The 20,218-nt window shown below is 42.0% G+C and overlaps 1 protein-coding gene and 1 non-coding gene across 4 annotated transcripts in view; both read left to right on the top strand.

Moving 5' to 3' along the window:
• LOC135508322 (ral GTPase-activating protein subunit alpha-2-like) overlaps positions 1-20,218 on the top strand; it is a 227,279-nt gene that overhangs the window by 45,807 nt on the left and 161,254 nt on the right. For all 3 annotated transcript variants that reach the window (XM_064928424.1, XM_064928422.1, XM_064928423.1), the window contains exons 2-3: positions 6,665-6,775; positions 11,662-11,711. In XM_064928424.1, the coding sequence (XP_064784496.1) occupies positions 6,665-6,775; positions 11,662-11,711 (161 nt within the window). The remainder of the gene's footprint in view (positions 1-6,664; positions 6,776-11,661; positions 11,712-20,218) is intronic.
• Positions 7,225-7,300, top strand: trnaa-ugc (transfer RNA alanine (anticodon UGC)). The gene has a single exon. It is a non-coding gene; the product is annotated as a tRNA-Ala (tRNA).

Here is a 20,218-nt window from a genome sequence, read left to right as displayed (position 1 = left end):
CTGTTTAGAAGATGGCCAGGTCCTTCTCTTGAGACTTCCCTTCCTCTGTCAGGAATATTCCCGTGCCTCTCCGTGCACTTCATCTGTCACGCTCCACAGTCTGGTTAGAGGGATTTGAGCAGATGGAGAGCAGAGCAGTGAGTCGGTCAGTCTGAGGACTGGGGTGGAAAGAGCCTGGTGACAGGCTCTGATGGGTCTGTGACATGCAGCAGGGCAGGATGTCAAACAGATCTGATCCGGATCCACATAGACACACACACATGCTGCCTCCGCCTCGTGTTCAAGGTACTGGAGTTAACTTGTTATGGCTGCAATCCCAATACAGGGATCGATATGACAACTACCAGTGAAAATAGAGGGCGCCAAATTCAAACCACAGAAATCTCATAATTACAATTCCTAAAACATGCATGTCTGTCTTATATCATTTTAAAGGTAATCTTGTTGTTAATCCCACCAAAGTGTCCGATTTTCAAATAGGCTTTTCAGCGAAAGCACTACAAACGATTATGTTAGGTCTCCACCAAACCACAATAAGCACAGCCATTTTCCAGCGAAATATAGCATTCACAAAAAGCACAAATAAAGATAAAATTAATCACTAACCTTGAATTATCTTCATCAGATGACACTCATAGGACTTTATGTTATACAATACATGCATGTTTTGTTTGATAAAGTTCATATTTAAATAAAAAAAGTTTACATTGGCTTATTAGATTCACTTGTTCCAAAAACATCAAGTGATTTTGCATAACCACATCGTTTCAACAGAAATACTCATCATAAATGTAGATGATAATACAAGTTATACACATGGAATTATAGACATGCCTCTCCTTAATGCAACCGCTGTGTCAGATTTCAAAAAAAGTTTACGGAAAAAACAACACATGCAATAATCTGAGACGGCGCTCAGAACAGAAGACAAATTAGCCGCCATGTTGGAGTCAACAGAAACCAGAAAATACATGATAAATGTTTCCTTACCTTTGAACTTCATCAGAATGCAGTCCTAGGAATCCCAGGTCCACAATAAATGCTTGGTTTGTTTGAAAATGTCCGTTACTTATGTCCAATTCGCTACTTTGGTTAGCGTGCTTGGTAAACAATTCCAAAGTCACAAAGCGCGTCCACTATAACGTGACGAAATGTCCAAAAGTTCCGTAACAGTCAGTAGAAACATGTCAAACGATGTACTGAATCAATCTTTAGAATGTTGTTTACATATATCTTGAATAACGTTCCAACCGGAGAATTAGAATGACTTCAGATGAGCGAATCCCACCGGATTGCACAGCGGAGAAGGTAGGGTGGGATTCGAAATGGTCAGTGATATGTTTATTAACTTGGCTTTCGAAGACTTTAGAAAGGCAGGGCAGGATGGATATAGGTCTATAACAGTTTGGGTCTAGAGTGTCACCCCCTTTGAAGAGGGGGATGACCGCGGCAGCTTTCCAATCTTTAGGGATCTCAGATGATACGAACGAGAGGTTGAACAGACTGGTAATAGGGGTTGCAACAATGGCTGTGGATAATTTTAGAAAGAGAGGGTCCAGATTGTCTAGCCCAGCTGATTTTGTATGTGTCCAGGTTTTGCAGCTCTTTCAGAACATCTGCTTTCTGGATTTGGGTGAAAGAGAAGCTGGGGAGGCTTGGATAAGTAGCTGCGGGGGGTGCGGGGCTGTTGGCCTGGGTTGGCGTAGCCAGGAGGAAAACATGGCCAGCTGTAGCGAAATGCTTATTGAAATTCTCGATTATCGTGGATTTATCGGTGGTGACAGTGTTGCCTAGCTTCAGTGCAGTGGGCAGCTGGAAGGAGGTGCTCTTATTCTCCATGGATCTTAGTGTCCCAAAACGTTTTGGAGTTAGAGCTACAGGATGCAAATTTCTGTTTGAAAACGCTAGCCTTTGCTTTCCTGACTGCCTGTGTGTATTGATTCCTGACTTCCCTGAAAAGTTGCATATCGCTGGGACTATTCGATGCTAGTGCAGTCCGCCACAGGATGTTTGTGTGCTGGTCGAGTATAGTCCATATAGTCCAGTGAAGTTCCTTGATGGCCATCTTGGTGTCTGCTTGATGGGGAATACACAGCTGTAACTATAACCAACGAGAATTCTCTTGGTAGGTAAAATGGCCGGCACTTGATTGTATGGAATTTTAGATCTGGTGAGCAGAAGGACTTGAGTTCCTTTATGTTATGATTACACCATGAATCGCTAATCATAAAGCATACACCCCCGCCCTTCCTTTTCCCAGAGATGTGTTTTATCTCTGTCAGCGCGATGCTTGGAGAAGCCCACTGGCTAAACCGACAACACATCCCAATAGAGCCATGTTTCCGTGAAACAGAGAATGTTACAATCTCTGATGTCTCTCTGGAAGGAAACCCTTGCTCGAATTTCATCTACCTTGTTGTCAATAGACTAGACCTTGGCTAGTAATATAAGTATGTGACCTGGGAATGGCCTTACCAGCTGACCACTGACCCTCCACTTGCACTTGTGCATTCATTTCTCTTTCACACTGTCTCTGTTACCAGTCATGCACGCACGCACGACCCCCAAGCCCTCCTGATTCCCTCCTTCCCTTAGGGTGTCTGCTGGTCCTCTCTCCTCCCCCAGCAGACTGGTGGGTTAGCTGGTGGCTACTGCTGCTGATGAGCCAACTTGTTTTCCTGAGTGGCAGGAAGCGCTCTAACACAATCAGCAGTGTTGAAAAGTGGACCATGTGAGAGGCTGAGATAAGAGCCTTGCCCGGGCCCTGGGCCCTCGGTACAGACCCAGTACCATCTGCTTCCCTCACTGGACCTCCTCACGGTTGGTGCGGTCTGCAGTGTGCAGTTAGGGCATTTTTACACACCATTTTCAGCTGTAAACCTAGTTCAAATCAGAGTTCAATTATTTGTTACATTGTCTTTTTATTTTCTCCATTTGGTCTGGTTGGTTTCACATTTGTCAAATGAACAAAAAATCCTAAACAAAACCAAGTGTCCATGCTAGTCATTTGATCATTTGACAAATTCTCACATTAAATCCATCTATGATTATCATGAAGTATCACTTGCCCCAATATTCATATTACTTCCACTTTGCCCTTCGCACAACATCGGGGATAATAGCCCCTCTAACTGTGACATGAATAGGCTATACAGTAACCTACTGTATATCCCTGGCATAGCAGCCGTCTCCCCTAATCTGAATCGGTTGCGCTCATACATGCTCTGTTATACTCAGAATGTTTCAGAGATATCAGGTTATGCTACTGTGTGCATTTCATTAAATGCTCGCAGTCAAACAACCAATAATACTACACATCTCTAGTTATTTACCGACTGCATTCTAACCTGCAGCGAACCACACCATGGTACGAATGGAATCTGACCCAGACCACCCTTTTTGAGCGAACCACGGTGTGTTGTTTAGTGGGCTCCAATTGAGGATAGTGTTCACACCAGTCCAAACAGTCCAAACAAACCAAACTAAGGGGGGAAATGCACCAGACCAAATGCACCAAACCATTCCACTCCAAACTAATTGGGTTTGAAAGCCCCCTTTAAAGTGTGTGATTAGTCTTCCTAGTAGCCCTTGGGATTTTTAACTCAAGGTTATTAGGCCTGTAAGCTATTCAGGTGAAAAGTAGCTTGAAGGGCTAGGCTAGTTAAAATGCTCAACAATTTTTCTGGCTCAATACTGGGGCTGTGATTTCTAGATCTGGCCCTGATTATTTTGTCTTGTAAGACAGACAGTGCGTTTTATATTGATGAACTAAAAGCAGTGTGGGATTAGCTCAGTGACTGTCTGCACCAGCACCAGCATGGCAGATACTATCAAGAGGTGTTAGAGAAAGAATATATAATCTAGTGTTGCCTCTGGGAGAGAGGGATATTGAGATATAGAGAGAGAGGTGTTGCAGGGGCTTGGCTTGTATTAAACAAGCGTAGTGCAATAGGGTCTTGTTACAAGCTGACACACACACACACACACCGACCCCACATACACACTGAAAATACATTTTTTTGGTGGCAGTCTTGAAAGGCCATTTTGTATCCTACTCACTGAGACTGGGCTGGATCAATCAAATTCAATCAATAAAATCAGCAGATGTCACAAAGTGCTTATGAGAGCCATCACCTCCATCTGAGCCATACCCATTAGAGAGGGAGACATACACAGAACACAAGCTCACACATCACTCTCATCACAGATCATGCACTCAATGAATCACAACATTTCAAAAGTGCTTAGTGTGCCAGCGTGTGCAGGATAGGGTATTATGTAGTGATAATATTATTTTTGATCATATAGTTTTGACTCGCAATAGTATTTTTGCGCTAGTTGGCTGTACCTGCACCAAAACGCCGATATTTTTCCTTCCTAGCTTGTTCTCCACCTTCTTTTTAAATAGGAAGGCAATTTGTTTTCAGCACTTGTATTTCCATGACTGATCAAAGCTAGTTTTCTCATGTCTCTCTCTCTTGTCCCTCTGCAGCAGACATATGGTGAGCAATATGTTTAGAACATCGAATTGCTATAAAATCACAGTATCGAATCGCAATCGTGAGAATCGCATACACCAAAGTTTCGTTTTAATATCGTATCATGAGGTCCCTGGCCATTCCCAGCACTAGTATTATGTTAGTAAGTAAGTGTTAATGAAATGTCCCTCCTATTTGACCCGTAATCCAGCCTTATTAAGAGGATTGTGTTCTTAAAAAAAGATGACACTTCTTTTTGAAGGAGACTTATCCGCCATGCTTGGCCATGTTGTTTTTGGCACACAGTTAAGGGCAGTTACACAGTAGCTGAACACTGTTTTGCTGCCAATATCTCTACTTTTGGGAATACTGCAGTATGATGGCATTGTTGTTATTATGGTTTATATTTGGCCTTGCTTTGCACATATTGCATTGCATGTGGTGCTGCAATTCCACTCGGTTGCAGACGCTTGTGATGAATGTACCAATACCAGACCTTATTCAATATTCAGATTCAATCAGATCAGAGCTGCAATCAGATTAACCTGAGAACAAAGGACGAGACCAGCTCCCGTCTCATCCAGGTCCATTTATTCTATTATGGCTGTTGTCATTTGCCTTTAACTGTGGGCGAGATCCATGGAACACAAGTTCAAATGTTATTACAGGGGGGATGTATGATTCTTCATTGTATCTCTGCTTTAATCTGTGGGCTAACATAAATCACCAGACAGACTGGCATTGTCCCGCGGTGGTTGGTTGGATACATTGGCCAGCCATCCGCCCGAGCCAATTACTGGAGACTATCTGGGCTGTGTTTGGTCCCCATCCAGTTGGCTGGTGGTGAAAGAGGAGGTATTGAACAGAACTGAGGTGCAGGAGAGACCGAACAGAAGGTGAATCTTAATTGCTCAATTAGGGGGAAGAAGTCTGCCCCTGTTAAATGTTCTCATCATAGGGGACATGGCATGGAAGAGAGGTTTTGTGATTGATACCAAGCCTGATTCTGGATTGACATTCTAATAGGGAAACAATGACTGCCGTAAAGTCAGTCGAGCCTTGTCACAGATCTATGTGCTTTTTAGTCATCTTTGTCACTTGTTGAACTACCATTCATGTTTAGCATGCCAACAAATAAAACACAGAGGGGGGGATTTTTGGGTTGTTTTCTTATTAGTTAAGTGCTGACCTCACCATAATGTAAAAGCACTTAGCCATGTGTCGTGTGAGCTGTGGTGGTAATGATGTGTGATGATCTGTTATGGGGATGGAGTGCAATATGTTCAAGGCCAGGTCGAGATTGGTTGGGATTGGGAGTCCCATAGGGTGGCACACAATTGGCCCAGCGTCGTCTGGGTTTGGCCGGGGTAGGCTGTCATTATAAATAAGAATTTGTTCTTAACTGACTTGCCTAGTTAAATAAAGGTTCAATAAATAAAAAGTAAAGAGGAAACCGGGCCAGCAGTCGCATACACGTACGCAGGTCAGCACTTTTAACAAATCGGAAAAACAACCCGAAAATAACCCATCTTTGAAACAATGTGTTATACAAAGGATTGGAGAGAAGACTAATAATATGGTTGTTCTAGATTCTGTAAATGGACACGGCTTACGTGAATGAAGTCACTTTGACATAATGTGTCATGGCGCACCTCTCCCCATAGACATTGGCCTACATTTGAATTCTATGGTTCGGCCCTCCCCTGTACCTCACTATCTCCCTGCTCATCAGTGAGGCTCCTGGGGATTCCATTCTCCTTTCAGCCATGTGCATGTCTCCCCCTTAGATCTGCTGAGGACCACAGTTGAATGATCTACACCATTTAAACAGACAGCATCATCCTCTTCCATTGATTTAACTGCTTTCTTTAGAACATGTTAGCTTGATTTATAGATGACGTTTTTCCTCACAAAGTCCTTGGTGTGCTGTTATGTAAATCCTCGTGTCCATTGAGTTACCACTAAGGATGCTTGAGCTACATGATTATGTATGACACCATATGTTTGATTGAGACATGAAGAATTATGGATAATTGGCTCACTGGAATTTAGTTTTCATTTTTAATGCTGTAATGGCAGCCTTTTTTAAATTTTTCCCAGTTTCACTAAACAATAATCCTTTTTGTTTATTTCGTCTGGGTAGTTGAAATTGATCTGCCTGTGTGCTTCTGTCTGTTTCCTTGCAGATATCTTTGAGAAGAGTGAATTGAAGACCTTCTTCGAAAGCAACTGTTCTCAGATTTATTTTATCTTCTATGAAAATTTCATTACACTGGAAAGTAACTTAAAGCAAAAAGGTAAGTAAGTGTGTGCGGCCTGTGTGTCTGTTTAAAACTGTGCCCATGGCTACTACTCCAGTAACCAGCCCTCAGTAGTAGAGTGTATAATTAGCTGGGTAATATGCTTTTTCACCTCGTTCAGAGCCGGTGTCATGTTCAATTCTGCAGGGGTTGTAGTTTTCATTCCAACTACTTCCCTTAGCTGTTCAATGCCAATTAGATGAACATAAATTCAGATCTATTATTGCATTGCAGCAGTGAAATGCAGTGGCGTGTAGGGAAGCCAGGCTTCCCCAAAAAATTGAAGCCAGGCTTCCTCACAAAAATTATAAATAAATAAAAAACATATTTTAGTTTCTCTGTGTTTCACACATTTCCTCCAATTTGCAAGAGGCTGAATGTATATCATCGGCGAAACAGCGCCCCTCTGTCTCAGTATGTGTAGCCCAAAAGAGTGTGACATTGTTGGTCCTGTGTGGCTCAGTCGGTAGAGCATGGCGCTTGCAACGCCAAGCGTCGTGGGTTCGATTCCCACTGGGACCACCCATATGTAAAAGTAGTGGCCCCAGCCGACTTGTAAGTCGCTTTGGACAAAAGCGTCTGCTAAATGGGATATATTATTATTATTATTATTATTGCAACCCATAGCATTGAATGCAAGGGAAGCCAGCGAGCATTTGGCCTCCCTTGATTAAAAAAAAATGTGTAAATTGCGTGAGCTCAACTGTTAATGGTCCTGATGCTCCACTGAAAAAGTTGCAAGGGAAGGACAGGTAGCCTAAAACAACAAACTAAAGCTTATACTGTATAACAGAGTCATAGACAGTTTAGGCAACATGAAAGAGGAGGATGTCATTGCTGGCTTTTCTCTGCAAGTAGGGTGAGGTTTTTTTATATTTATTTTTTTACTTTTAGTTACATACACACACACACACACACACACACACACACACACACACACACACACACACACACACACAAAATCAGTACCATCAACAGCCACATCATATTTCACTTACGTTGGACTAAATATTAGTTATCTTTTAGTTGTCACTCTATTAGATGTATAGGTGATTAGATGATGTTGAAATGGTTCTTGGTGGAGGCAGCGCCTGTTTACTTTGCGACTTGCGGTAACGCTCCTTAATTTTAAATCAATAGTTTACTAGTCCGAAAATGTCGGAAACATTAACTTGCTTGACCATGCTGTAGGCCATGTTCTGTTTGTTACATGCAATATGTTTTGTGGACTTGTGGACCGGACAGATGTTGCTCTCCAGTTTTGTGATGAAACAAAGCTGTGATTGAATTTATTCTGCCACTGTGTGGAAAGGCATATGAACTAACGGTTATAGAGCAAACACAATTATCACAACACATAGATTAGAGGTCGCCCGATTTATGATTTTTCAACGGCAAATACCGAATCATTGGAGGACCAAAAAAAGCCCATACCGATTAATCGTCCGTGAAAGTGTATTTTTTTATATATATTTTTTATATTATGTATATATTTGTAATGATGACAATTACAACAATACTGAATGAACACTTTTTTTTTATTTTAACTTAATATAATACATAAAATCAATTTAGTCTCAAATAAATAATGAAACATGTTAAATTTGGTTTAAATAATGCAAAAACAAAGTGTTGAAGAAAGAAAAAGTGCAATATGTGCCATGTAAAAAAGCTAACGTTTAAGTTCCTTGCTCAGAACATGAGAACATATGAAAGCTGGTGGTTCCTTTTAACATGAGTCTTCAATATCCCCAGGTAGAAGTTTTAGGTTGTAGTTATTATAGGAATTATAGGACTATTTCTCTCTTTGCCATTTGTATTTCATATACCTTTGACTATTGGATGTTCTAATAGGTACTTTAGTATTGCCAGTCTAATCTCGGGAGTTGATAGGCTTGAAGTCGTAAACGGCGCAATGCTTGAAGCACAGCGAAGAGCTGCTGGCAAATGCAGGAATGTGCTGTTTGAATGAATGCTTACGAGCCTGCTGCTTCCTACCACCGCTCAGTCAGACTGCTCTATCACATGTCAAATCATAGACTATAATATAATAACACACAGAAATATGAGCCTTAGGTCATTAATATGGTCAAATCTGGAAACGATCATTTTGAAAACAAAATGTTTATTCTTTCAGTGAAAAATGGAACCGTACCTTATTTTATCTAACGGGTGGCGTCCCCGAGTCTAAATATTTCTGTTACATTGCACAACCTTCAATGTTATGTCGTAATTATGTACAATTCTGGCAAATGATTTATGGTCTTTGTTAGGAAGAAATGGTCTTCACACAGTTTGCAACGAGTCAGGCGGTCCAAGCTGCTGCATATACCCTGACTCTGCTTGCACTGAACGCAAGAGAAGTGACACAATTTCCCTAGTTAAAAGAAATTCATGTTAGCAGGCAATATTAACTAAATATGCAGGTTTAAAAATATATACTTCTGTATTGATTTTAATAAAGGCATTGGTGTTTATGGTTAGGTACACATTGGTGCAATGACAGTGCATTTATTTTTTTTGCGAATGCGCTTGTTAAATCACCCGTTTGGCAAAGTAGGCTTTGATTCGATGATCAATTAACAGGCACCACATCGATTATATGCAACGCAGAACAAGCTAGATATACTAGTAATATCATCAACCATGTGTAATTAACTAGTGATTATGTTAAGATTGATTGATTGTTTTTTATAAGATAAGTTTAATGCTATCTAGCAACTTACCTTGGCTCCTTGCTGCGCTCACATAACAGGTAGTCAGCCTGCCACGCAGTCTCCTCATGGAGTGCAATGTAATCGGCCATAATCGGTGTCCAAAAATGCTGATTACCGATTGTTATGAAAACTTAAAATCGACCCTAATTAATCAGCCATTCCGATTTAATTGGTTGACCTCTAACATAGATTGTAATATGGCTTTTTTACCACTGGCTTGGCTTCTCCGGTGATTTTGCCCACGCACCGCTACTGGTGAAATTATTTAAGTGTGCAACCAAAGAATGATCAGTGATTTGGGGCCATTCAGAGGGGGAAAAGAGTACTAGCACGATGAGGTGTAAAACCTCAGAGTAATGCACTACATTATCAAATTAATTTGTGGGGAAAAATAAGAATATAATTATTTTAGGGTTTAGAGTCGTTCGTTTCATGAATTCACGTTTTTGCTATAAAATATAGGACTATGTCTACACAATGGATTGTGGCAGAGTAGAACGCGTGGAAATATTGCTGGGGGCCAGGCCTAATAGAAGAACCTAGAAAGTGCATCACAGCAGTCTCAGATTTCCCAGAACCCTCCCCTTCTCACAACAGTCTTGTCAATACCAGCCACACTTACTCTGAGGCACTCCTCCTTCAGTGAAGAAATATATTTAGTACAGGATTTCTGAGACAGAGATATGTACTCTAGGTAAATACATTCAGAGAGGAGGAGAGTAGAACAAAAAAGAGCTTGATCTTGCCCGTTATCGAACCCAGAGAAAATGGACTGTATTTACCTACCAGGGGGGCAAGGTGGAGCTACACGTCAATACTACCATATTGCTTATAGCCTACCTATCCTGTTCTTTCAGATCTACACAAGTGATTGGAGGGTAGGGCACAGCCAGGGCTTGTTTTTGAACCAGACTTCTCTCCCCCTTGCTGTCTGTCTGTTAATGCATAGGCTCTGTAATGTAATCCTCTCCCCAAGTCCCCTTCCTGCACTCACTGTGAGTCCTGGCTGACAACCTCCATGGTTAATGCATGCTCCATCATAGGGCCTTCAATAATCAACCCCCTCCACTTTCCCCATCCTCACTGCTCTTTAAAGCACTGTTCTAATGACATCAAGGAGAATGCTGACTCCTCCTCACAGCTTTTAACCTGGACAAGAGTCGACTATACTTTGTTAATGACCTCGTTCTAGAGACACACAGAAGGGTGTACAGTCCACACTCATGAAAGTCACACGACTGTCAGTGCTTTGGAATGATGAAGTACCTCTTTCCTACTACCTTTACCCTCAGCTCTTATCCAAGTCAATGTTTCTCACTTCCTTGTAACACAGAACTGACATCCCCAGTGTTGTGATCAGTTAAGACTTACAAAAGTGATCTGAATGAAAAGCAGATGCTGGACTTATAACAAGGGTTAAATAAAAAAAACTGTAGGAAGAAGTGGCAGTTTCCAAACCCCAATGTTGAAATCTTTTTTGCATATCCTCCCCTAACTAGCAATATCTACCTCCCCTAACAAGCAACATCTACCTCCCCTAAAAAGCAACATCTACCTCCCCTAAAAAGCAACATCTACCTCCCCTAACAAGCAACATCTACCTCCCCTAACAAGCAACATCTACCTCCCCTAACAAGCAACATCTACCTCCCCTAACAAGCAACATCTACCTCCCCTAACAAGCAACATCTACCTCCCCTAACAAGCAACATCTACCTCCCCTAACAAGCAACATCTACCTCCCCTAACAAGCAACATCTACCTCCCCTAACAAGCAACATCTACCTCCCTAACAAGCAACATCTACCTCCCCTAACAAGCAACATCTACTTCCCCTAACAATCTACCTCCCTAACAAGCAACATCTACCTCCCCTAACAAGCAACATCTCCCCTAACAAGCAACACATCTAACAAGCAACATCTACCTCCCCTAACAAGCAACATCTACCTCCCTAACAAGCAACATCTACCTCCCCTAACAAGCAACATCTACCTCCCCTAACAAGCAACATCTACCTCCCCTAACAAGCAACATCTACCTCCCCTAACAAGCAACATCTACCTCCCCTAACAAGCAACATCTGACATGTTCTACCCTCTTGTGGCTTTGAGTCAGTGACTCTTGTCACGGAGTGACATTTAAATGGTCTCTTCTCTTTTTCAGGGAACAAATCTCAGAGGGAGGAGCTGGACTCTATCCTCTTTATTTTTGAAGTAAGTTGCTGTACCTTTCTGTTCTGAATGATGATGATTCTCTGTCTGATGTCTAGTGACAGTTCCAGCCGTAGACATGGATCAGATCTGTCTCTGGGGTTACAGCATTCAACCTGTTCACTCAACTCTGCTTGTTACTGGGGGGAGGGGCCAACACAGTTTCCATGGTGCTAATTAGTGGTGGTGGGGAAAACGATAGTTACATACGGGATATTGTATTTGATGATGTATCTTTTTTGACAATAACACAATATTATTTCTGTGCTACTTTGCTGTACTTGCATAGCTTGTTCTTCATCTCCTTTTAAATAGGGAACCAATATGTTTTCAGCACTTATCTCTTGTCCCTCTGCAGCAGACATATGGTGAGCAATATGTTTGGAATATTGAATCTTAGTAAAATCACAGTATCCAATTGCAATATGTATAGAATCGTGAAAATCGCAATGTGTATCGTATCGGCACCTAAGTATCGTTATAATATCGTATTGTGAGGTTCCTGACAATTCCCAGCCCTATGCTGATTCCACCTGTCTGCCTACTTCCTGAATTCACCTCAAATAGAAAAAGAAAGCGGACTGTTAAGGAATAAATAGACCCCGTTAGTTTTTCACTGGTGTTGAAGGCAGCACACAGAGATGGCAGACATCTTGCTTTGTACTGTATTCGTGTGTTTTTGTTCAGTAGAGGTGAGTGTTGTGCTGTCATTCTTCATGCTCTGGTGCCTCTCCTGGAGGTTAAAGTCCCCCACGTTGTTTCCCCACCTGACTGAAACAGCAGCTCCAGTTTCCAATATAAACAGGCAGCTCTCCAGTAACATTTGCTCAGGGCAGGGCTGACTGGGAGTCTCTGGATCAGGACGAGTGGTTGAGAGAGGAGCAGTTTGGTCCTTTCAGTGGGAATGGAGTCTGTGAGGGGTAGGGCCAGGACAATACCAGTATCGCGATACTCATTAATATTGTAGCAAGGAAACGACACACTAAGTGGATTTAACTTCTTTAGAAAAACATCCCTAATGTTGTAATCCCGAGTCACATGTATTTATTTCCAATCTATAGCACATAATATTTAACATACAGCAGGTTTTTAAAGGACCAAAGTGTCTGGTCTGCTTCATGTTTTCGTTTTTTCCATGTACATTTTATTGTCATACTGGTATCATCACAGCCCTAGTGAGGGGAGTGGTCTTCGCACTGTGTCAATAGATGTCAGTCTAGCAGGGCAGGACAGAGGAAGATGATTGGTCTGGACATGTGGCCTACTGGTCTCTGTGTGAGATCACAGCCAAACGGTGTCAGCAGGCCTACACTCAACTCTGTCAGAGAGCTACCCAGGCATACTCAATCAGTCCCCTATATTATCATGTTTCACTGCAGTTGGCTTCTTATTTACACACACACACACACACACACACACACACACACACACTGTTACTGGTGTGAGGTGCAGAACATGCTGTATGTGCCATGTGCTTTATTGGCATGTTGGTATTGCAGGTGTATGCAGTGTCCTCTGTATGTTATTGACCCAGTAGACTGCTCAGTCTTTCTCCTGTATTGACTGTTGAGTGAGAACTTTAACAAACTGAGTTCAAACTCTATTTGTGATACCTTACCTCTACTTTCGCCTGACTGAACTTCTATCTCCATGCATTTTTAAACCTGGGCCCCAGTCAAGCTGACATCCAGCCTGGTATTGACAGGAAGTGCTCTCTGTCTGTCCATGTGGAATGAAGCTAGATTTCAGTCTGGATTTCTCAGCCTGACTCTACAGTATGAGGAGTCTGTCTACACACAGTCATATGGCTTCAGATTCCACATGCCTTTTAAATACTTATAGGTTATCCTTTGAAAAAGACCTAATATTGAAAGCAGCTTAACCCGAGTGTCCCCCCTTTTAGCTCCAGTCTGCAGTGGCCGTGTGCTTTTCCAGTGTGCTGAGAAGATGAGCTCACTCTGAGTGGTGTGTACAGGACTGATACAGACAGCTTTGATCTTCAGCTGACACGTTGTGTTCCCTTCTCTCTGATAATACTGTATGGATGTACTGTATACTGTATGGATGTACTGTATGGATTTGATATCTATGTCTACCTGCGAGCACACATGCATACACTTAGCACTAATGTGTGTCGTATTGTGTTAGCCCTAAAAATGATTCACTTTACAGTGTAAGGGGATAGATTGTGCAGGTTTGGAATAAGCTCATAGAAGGTTTCAAAAGAAGGTATCCCAACAGGATATGTGAAACAGTGCAAAGTACGATTGACTTCATTTTGGTGTCTGATAAATCTAAAATATCGCAGAGTGGAGTAATAGTCTATGGAATCAGTGATCATTTTATTACATTTTGTACAAGGAAGATTTTTAAAGATGTATTTAAGTGTCACAAAACCGTTAGAATCAGAGGACTCAAAAAATACTGTGTTGAAAAGTTTAGGGAGGAAGTGGGTAAAATTGACTGGTCACTTGTGTTAGGTAGTGTTGGGGTAGACGATGCCTGGGAAGTCTTTAAATGTAGATTCCTTGATGTGGTGAATGTGATGGCTCCCATTAGACGGGTCAGGGTAAAGCAGAGATCTAGCCCTTGGTTTAATCATGAGATTCTAGAATCTATCCAAGCAAGGAATAAGGCCTTTAACAAATGTAAGAACTCTCTCTAAAGAGTAGCCTGATTTTGTCCAATATAAACATCACATAAATGAAGCACAGAGGAGGATGGATGAGGCTAAGAGGGGTTACTTTGCTGAGAAAATAATTGAGAACAAAAATGACACTTAAAAGCTTTGGAAATCATTTAAGGAACTAGGCTGTAGTAGTACCACCAAAAACAAACTAAACAGTATTGGGCTGAACATCAAGGGGGAGATGGTATATGAAAAATCAGAGGTTGCAAATTAATTCAACTATTTGTTTTACTTCTGTTGCCAGCAAGCTAGTTGGCAAGCTGCCCACCAGTTCTGGTTTGTATGGAAGCAACCAAGTCAAGAAGTATTATGTAGAGTTAGGGGTTCAGCCAAACTCTTTTTCTTTTGCAAAGGCAGCAATGGCCAAAGTAGTCAGTTTGCTGGCAGAGCTTAAATGCTCCAAAGCCACAGGCCTGGATAATATTCCTGCAAGGTTTCTTATAGATTCTGCTGAGCAAATTGGCCCTTGTATTGCGCCTATCGTTAATCTCTCTTGAACAAGTCACCTTTCCCAGGGATATGAAACAAGCTAAAGTTATACCTCTGTATAAGAAGGGGATACAGTCTGACCCTGGGAATTATAGGCCTGTATCTATCCTCTGTATAAGAAGGGGATAAAGTCTGACCCTGGGAATTATAGGCCTGTATTTATCCTCTGTATAAGAAGGTGATAAAGTCTGACCCTGGGAATTATAGGCCTGTATTTATCCTCTGTATAAGAAGGGGATAAAGTCTGACCCTGGGAATTATAGGCCTGTATCTATCCTCTGTATAAGGTGATACAGTCTGACCCTGGGAATTATAGGCCTGTATCTATCCTCTGTATAAGGTGATAAAGTCTGACCCTGGGAATTATAGGCCTGTATCTATCCTCTGTATAAGGGGATTCAGTCTGACCCTGGGAATTATAGGCCTGTATCTATCCTCTGTATAAGGAGGTGATAAAGTCTGACCCTGGGAATTATAGGCCTGTATTTATCCTCTGTATAAGGTGATAAAGTCTGACCCTGGGAATTATAGGCCTGTATCTATCCAGTCTCTGAATTATAGGCCTGTATCTATCCTCTGAAGGTGATAAAGTCTGACCCTGGGAATTATAGGCCTGTATCTATCCTCTGTATAAGAAGGTGATAAAGTCTGACCCTGGGAATTATAGGCCTGTATCTATCCTCTGTATAAGAAGGTGATAAAGTCTGACCCTGGGAATTATAGGCCTGTATCTATCCTCTGTATAAGAAGGTGATAAAGTCTGACCCTGGGAATTATAGGCCTGTATCTATCCTCTGTATAAGGGGATACAGTCTGACCCTGGGAATTATAGGCCTGTATCTATCCTCTGTATAAGGGGATACAGTCTGACCCTGGGAATTATAGGCCTGTATCTATCCTCTGTATAAGGGGATTCAGTCTGACCCTGGGAATTATAGGCCTGTATCTATCCTCTGTATAAGGAGGTGATAAAGTCTGACCCTGGGAATTATAGGCCTGTATCTATCCTCTGTGATAACCCTGGGAATTATAGGCCTGTATCTATCCTCTGATAAGGGGAGTCTGACCCTGGGAATTATAGGCCTGTATCTATCCTCTGTATAAGTAGGTGATAAAGTCTGACCCTGGGAATTATAGGCCTGTATCTATCCTCTGTATAAGAAGGTGATAAAGTCTGACCCTAGGGATCTATCCTCTGTATAAGAAGGGGATAAAGTCTGCCTGGGAATTATCTATCCTCTGTATAAGAAGGTGATAAAGTCTGACCCTGGGAATTATAGGCCTGTATCTATCCTCTGTATAAGAAGGTGATAAAGTCTGACCCTGGGAATTATAGGCCTGTATCTATCCTCTGTATAAGAAGGTGATAAAGTCTGACCCTGGGAGTTATAGGCCTGTATCTATCCTCTGTATAAGAAGGGGATAGAGTCTGACCCTGGGAATTATAGGCCTGTATCTATCCTCTGTATGAGAAGGGGATAAAGTCTGACCCTGGGAATTATAGGCCTGTATCTATCCTCTGTATAAGAAGGGGATAAAGTCTGACCCTGGGAGTTATAGGCCTGTATCTATCCTCTGTATAAGAAGGTGATAAAGTCTGACCCTGGGAATTATAGGCCTGTATTTATCCTCTGTATAAGAAGGTGATAAAGTCTGACCCTGGGAATTATAGGCCTGTATTATCCTCTGTATAAGAAGGTGATAAAGTCTGACCCTGGGAGTTATAGGCCTGTATCTATCCTCTGGGAGTTATAGGCCTGTATCTATCCTCTGAGAAGGTATCTATCCTAGCCTGTATCTATCCTCTGTATAAGAAGGTGATAAAGTCTGACCCTGGGAAGTTATAGGCCTGTATCTATCCTCTGTATAAGAAGGGGAAGTCTGTGATAAAGTCTGATCCCTGTATAAGAAGGGGATACAGTCTGGAATTATAGGCCTGTATCTATCCTCTGTATAAGAAGGTGATAAAGTCTGACCCTGGGAATTATAGGCCTGTATCTATCCTCTGTATAAGAAGGTGATAAAGTCTGACCCTGGGAATTATAGGCCTGTATCTATCCTCTGTATAAGGTGATAAGTCTGACCCTGGGAATTATAGGCCTGTATCTATCCTCTGTATAAGAAGGGGATAAAGTCTGACCCTGGGAATTATAGGCCTGTATCTATCCTTTGTATAAGAAGGTGATAAAGTCTGACCCTGGTAGTTATAGGCCTGTATCTATCCTCTGTATAAGGTGATAAAGTCTGACCCTGGGAGTTATAGGCCTGTATCTATCCTCTGTATAAGAAGGTGATAAAGTCTGACCCTGGGAATTATAGGCCTGTATCTATCCTCTGTATAAGGGGATACAGTCTGACCCTGGGAATTATAGGCCTGTATTTATCCTCTGTATAAGAAGGGGATAAAGTCTGACCCTGGGAATTATAGGCCTGTATCTATCCTCTGTATAAGAAGGTGATAAAGTCTGACCCTGGGAATTATAGGCCTGTATCTATCCTCTGTATAAGAAGGTGATAAAGTCTGACCCTGGGAATTATAGGCCTGTATTTATCCTCTGTATAAGAAGGTGATAAAGTCTGACCCTGGGAATTATAGGCCTGTATCTATCCTCTGTATAAGAAGGTGATAAAGTCTGACCCTGGGAATTATAGGCCTGTATTTATCCTCTGTATAAGAAGGTGATAAAGTCTGACCCTGGGAGTTATAGGCCTGTGTCTATCCTCTGTATAAGAAGGTGATAATGTCTGACCCTGGGAGTTATAGGCCTGTATCTATCCTCTGTATAAGGGGATACAGTCTGACCCTGGGAATTATAGGCCTGTATTTATCCTCTGTATAAGGGGATAAAGTCTGACCCTGGGAATTATAGGCCTGTATCTATCCTCTGTATAAGGGGATAAAGTCTGACCCTGGGAATTATAGGCCTGTATCTATCCTCTGTATAAGGGGATAAAGTCTGACCCTGGGAATTATAGGCCTGTATCTATCCTCTGTATAAGGGGATAAAGTCTGACCCTGGGAATTATAGGCCTGTATCTATCCTCTGTATAAGAAGGTGATAAAGTCTGACCCTGGGAATTATAGGCCTGTATCTATCCTCTGTATAAGAAGGTGATAAAGTCTGACCCTGGGAATTATAGGCCTGTATCTATCCTCTGTATAAGAAGGTGATAAAGTCTGACCCTGGGAATTATAGGCCTGTATCTATCCTCTGTATAAGAAGGTGATAAAGTCTGACCCTGGGAATTATAGGCCTGTATTTATCCTCTGTATAAGAAGGTGATAAAGTCTGACCCTGGGAATTATAGGCCTGTATCTATCCTCTGTATAAGAAGGGGATAAAGTCTGACCCTGGGAATTATAGGCCTGTATCTATCCTCTGTATAAGAAGGTGATAAAGTCTGACCCTGGGAATTATAGGCCTGTATCTATCCTCTGTATAAGAAGGTGATAAAGTCTGACCCTGGGAATTATAGGCCTGTATCTATCCTCTGTATAAGAAGGTGATAAAGTCTGACCCTGGGAGTTATAGGCCTGTATCTATCCTCTGTATAAGAAGGTGATAAAGTCTGACCCTGGGAATTATAGGCCTGTATCTATCCTCTGTATAAGAAGGTGATAAAGTCTGACCCTGGGAATTATAGGCCTGTATCTATCCTCTGTATAAGAAGGTGATAAAGTCTGACCCTGGGAATTATAGGCCTGTATCTATCCTCTGTATAAGAAGGTGATAAAGTCTGACCCTGGGAGTTATAGGCCTGTATTTATCCTCTGTATAAGAAGGGGATACAGTCTGACCCTGGGAATTATAGGCCTGTATCTATCCTCTGTATAAGAAGGGGATAAAGTCTGACCCTGGGAGTTATAGGCCTGTATTTATCCTCTGTATAAGAAGGTGATAAAGTCTGACCCTGGGAGTTATAGGCCTGTATCTATCCTCTGTATAAGGGGATACAGTCTGACCCTGGGAATTATAGGCCTGTATCTATCCTTTGTGTAACATCAAAGATCCTGGAGAGAATTGTACATGAATGCATGAATATGTTAAAAACAGGGTCTAATGTATGATTTTCAGTCAGGTTTTAGAAAAACATACTCCACTGATTCATGTCTACTTTACTTGACTGACTTCAACAGGAAAGAGATTGATAAGGGAAATCTGTGTGGAATGGTACTGCTTGACCTACAGAAGGCCTTTGATACAGTTCACCACTGTCTCCTCATCTCGAAACTGGAGGCACTGGGGTTAAGATACAGAAGGCCTTTGATACAGTTCACCACTATCTCCTAATCTCCAAACTGGAGGCACTGGGGTTAAGATACAGAAGGCCTTTGATACAGTTCACCACTGTCTCCTAATCTCCAAACTGGAGGCATTGGGGTTAAGCTACAGAAGGCCTTTGATACAGTTCACCACTGTCTCCTAATCTCCAAACTGGAGGCACTGGGGTTAAGATACAGAAGGCCTTTGATACAGTTCACCACTGTCTCCTAATCTCCAAACTGGAGGCATTGGGGTTAAGCTACAGAAGGCCTTTGATACAGTTCACCACTGTCTCCTAATCTCCAAACTGGAGGCACTGGGGTTAAGATACAGAAGGCCTTTGATACAGTTCACCACTGTCTCCTAATCTCCAAACTGGAGGCACTGGGGTTAAGCAGTATACCTCCAGGCTGGGTGAAGTCCTATTTATCAGGAAGGGAGCAAGTAGTTGATGTTAATGGTTCACTGTCTCAGGCAAAACCAATGAGTGGCAACCAATGGCATTCTGCAGGGGGGCGTGCTTGGGCCTCTGCTGTTTTTATTGTATATTAATGATATGAAAGGTTGTTGTTCTTGCTGTCTTTTTCTTTATGCAGATGACTACACTTCTGGTGTCTCACTAAAGTAAAACTGTTGGAGAGCATACTTAGCACAGAGCTTACTAGCATTAGCTTATTATCTCCAAGCCATGTGCTATCTCTGCACTTAGGGAAAACTGAAGCAATTATTTTTGGATCCAGACCTAAATTGTGTAGGTCGTCTGAAATCATAGTGGAGTTAGGGGTGTGAGGTGCTGACTACTAAAACCTCTGTTAGCTACTTGGGATGTATCCTTGATGGAAGCTTGGGAGGTGTGAGCATGGCCAATAAGGTGCTCGGGAAGGTTAATGACAGGACTAACTTTTTGGCTAGAAAGTCCAAGCTGCTTGATAAAGACTCCATGAAAGTGCTAGCTACTGCCCTCATTCAATGCCATTTTGACTATGCTAGTACTTCCTGGTTTGGGGACTTATCTAAACTGATGAAGCGGAAGCTCCAGATAGCCTAGAATAAGCTGATCGTGGTAG

Source organism: Oncorhynchus masou, chromosome 21 (assembly GCF_036934945.1).
Source record: "Oncorhynchus masou masou isolate Uvic2021 chromosome 21, UVic_Omas_1.1, whole genome shotgun sequence".
In the NCBI taxonomy this organism is placed as follows: Eukaryota; Metazoa; Chordata; class Actinopteri; order Salmoniformes; family Salmonidae; genus Oncorhynchus; species Oncorhynchus masou.
The sequence above is the reverse complement of the archived record's forward strand: the minus strand, read 5'-3'. Positions and strand labels throughout refer to the sequence as shown.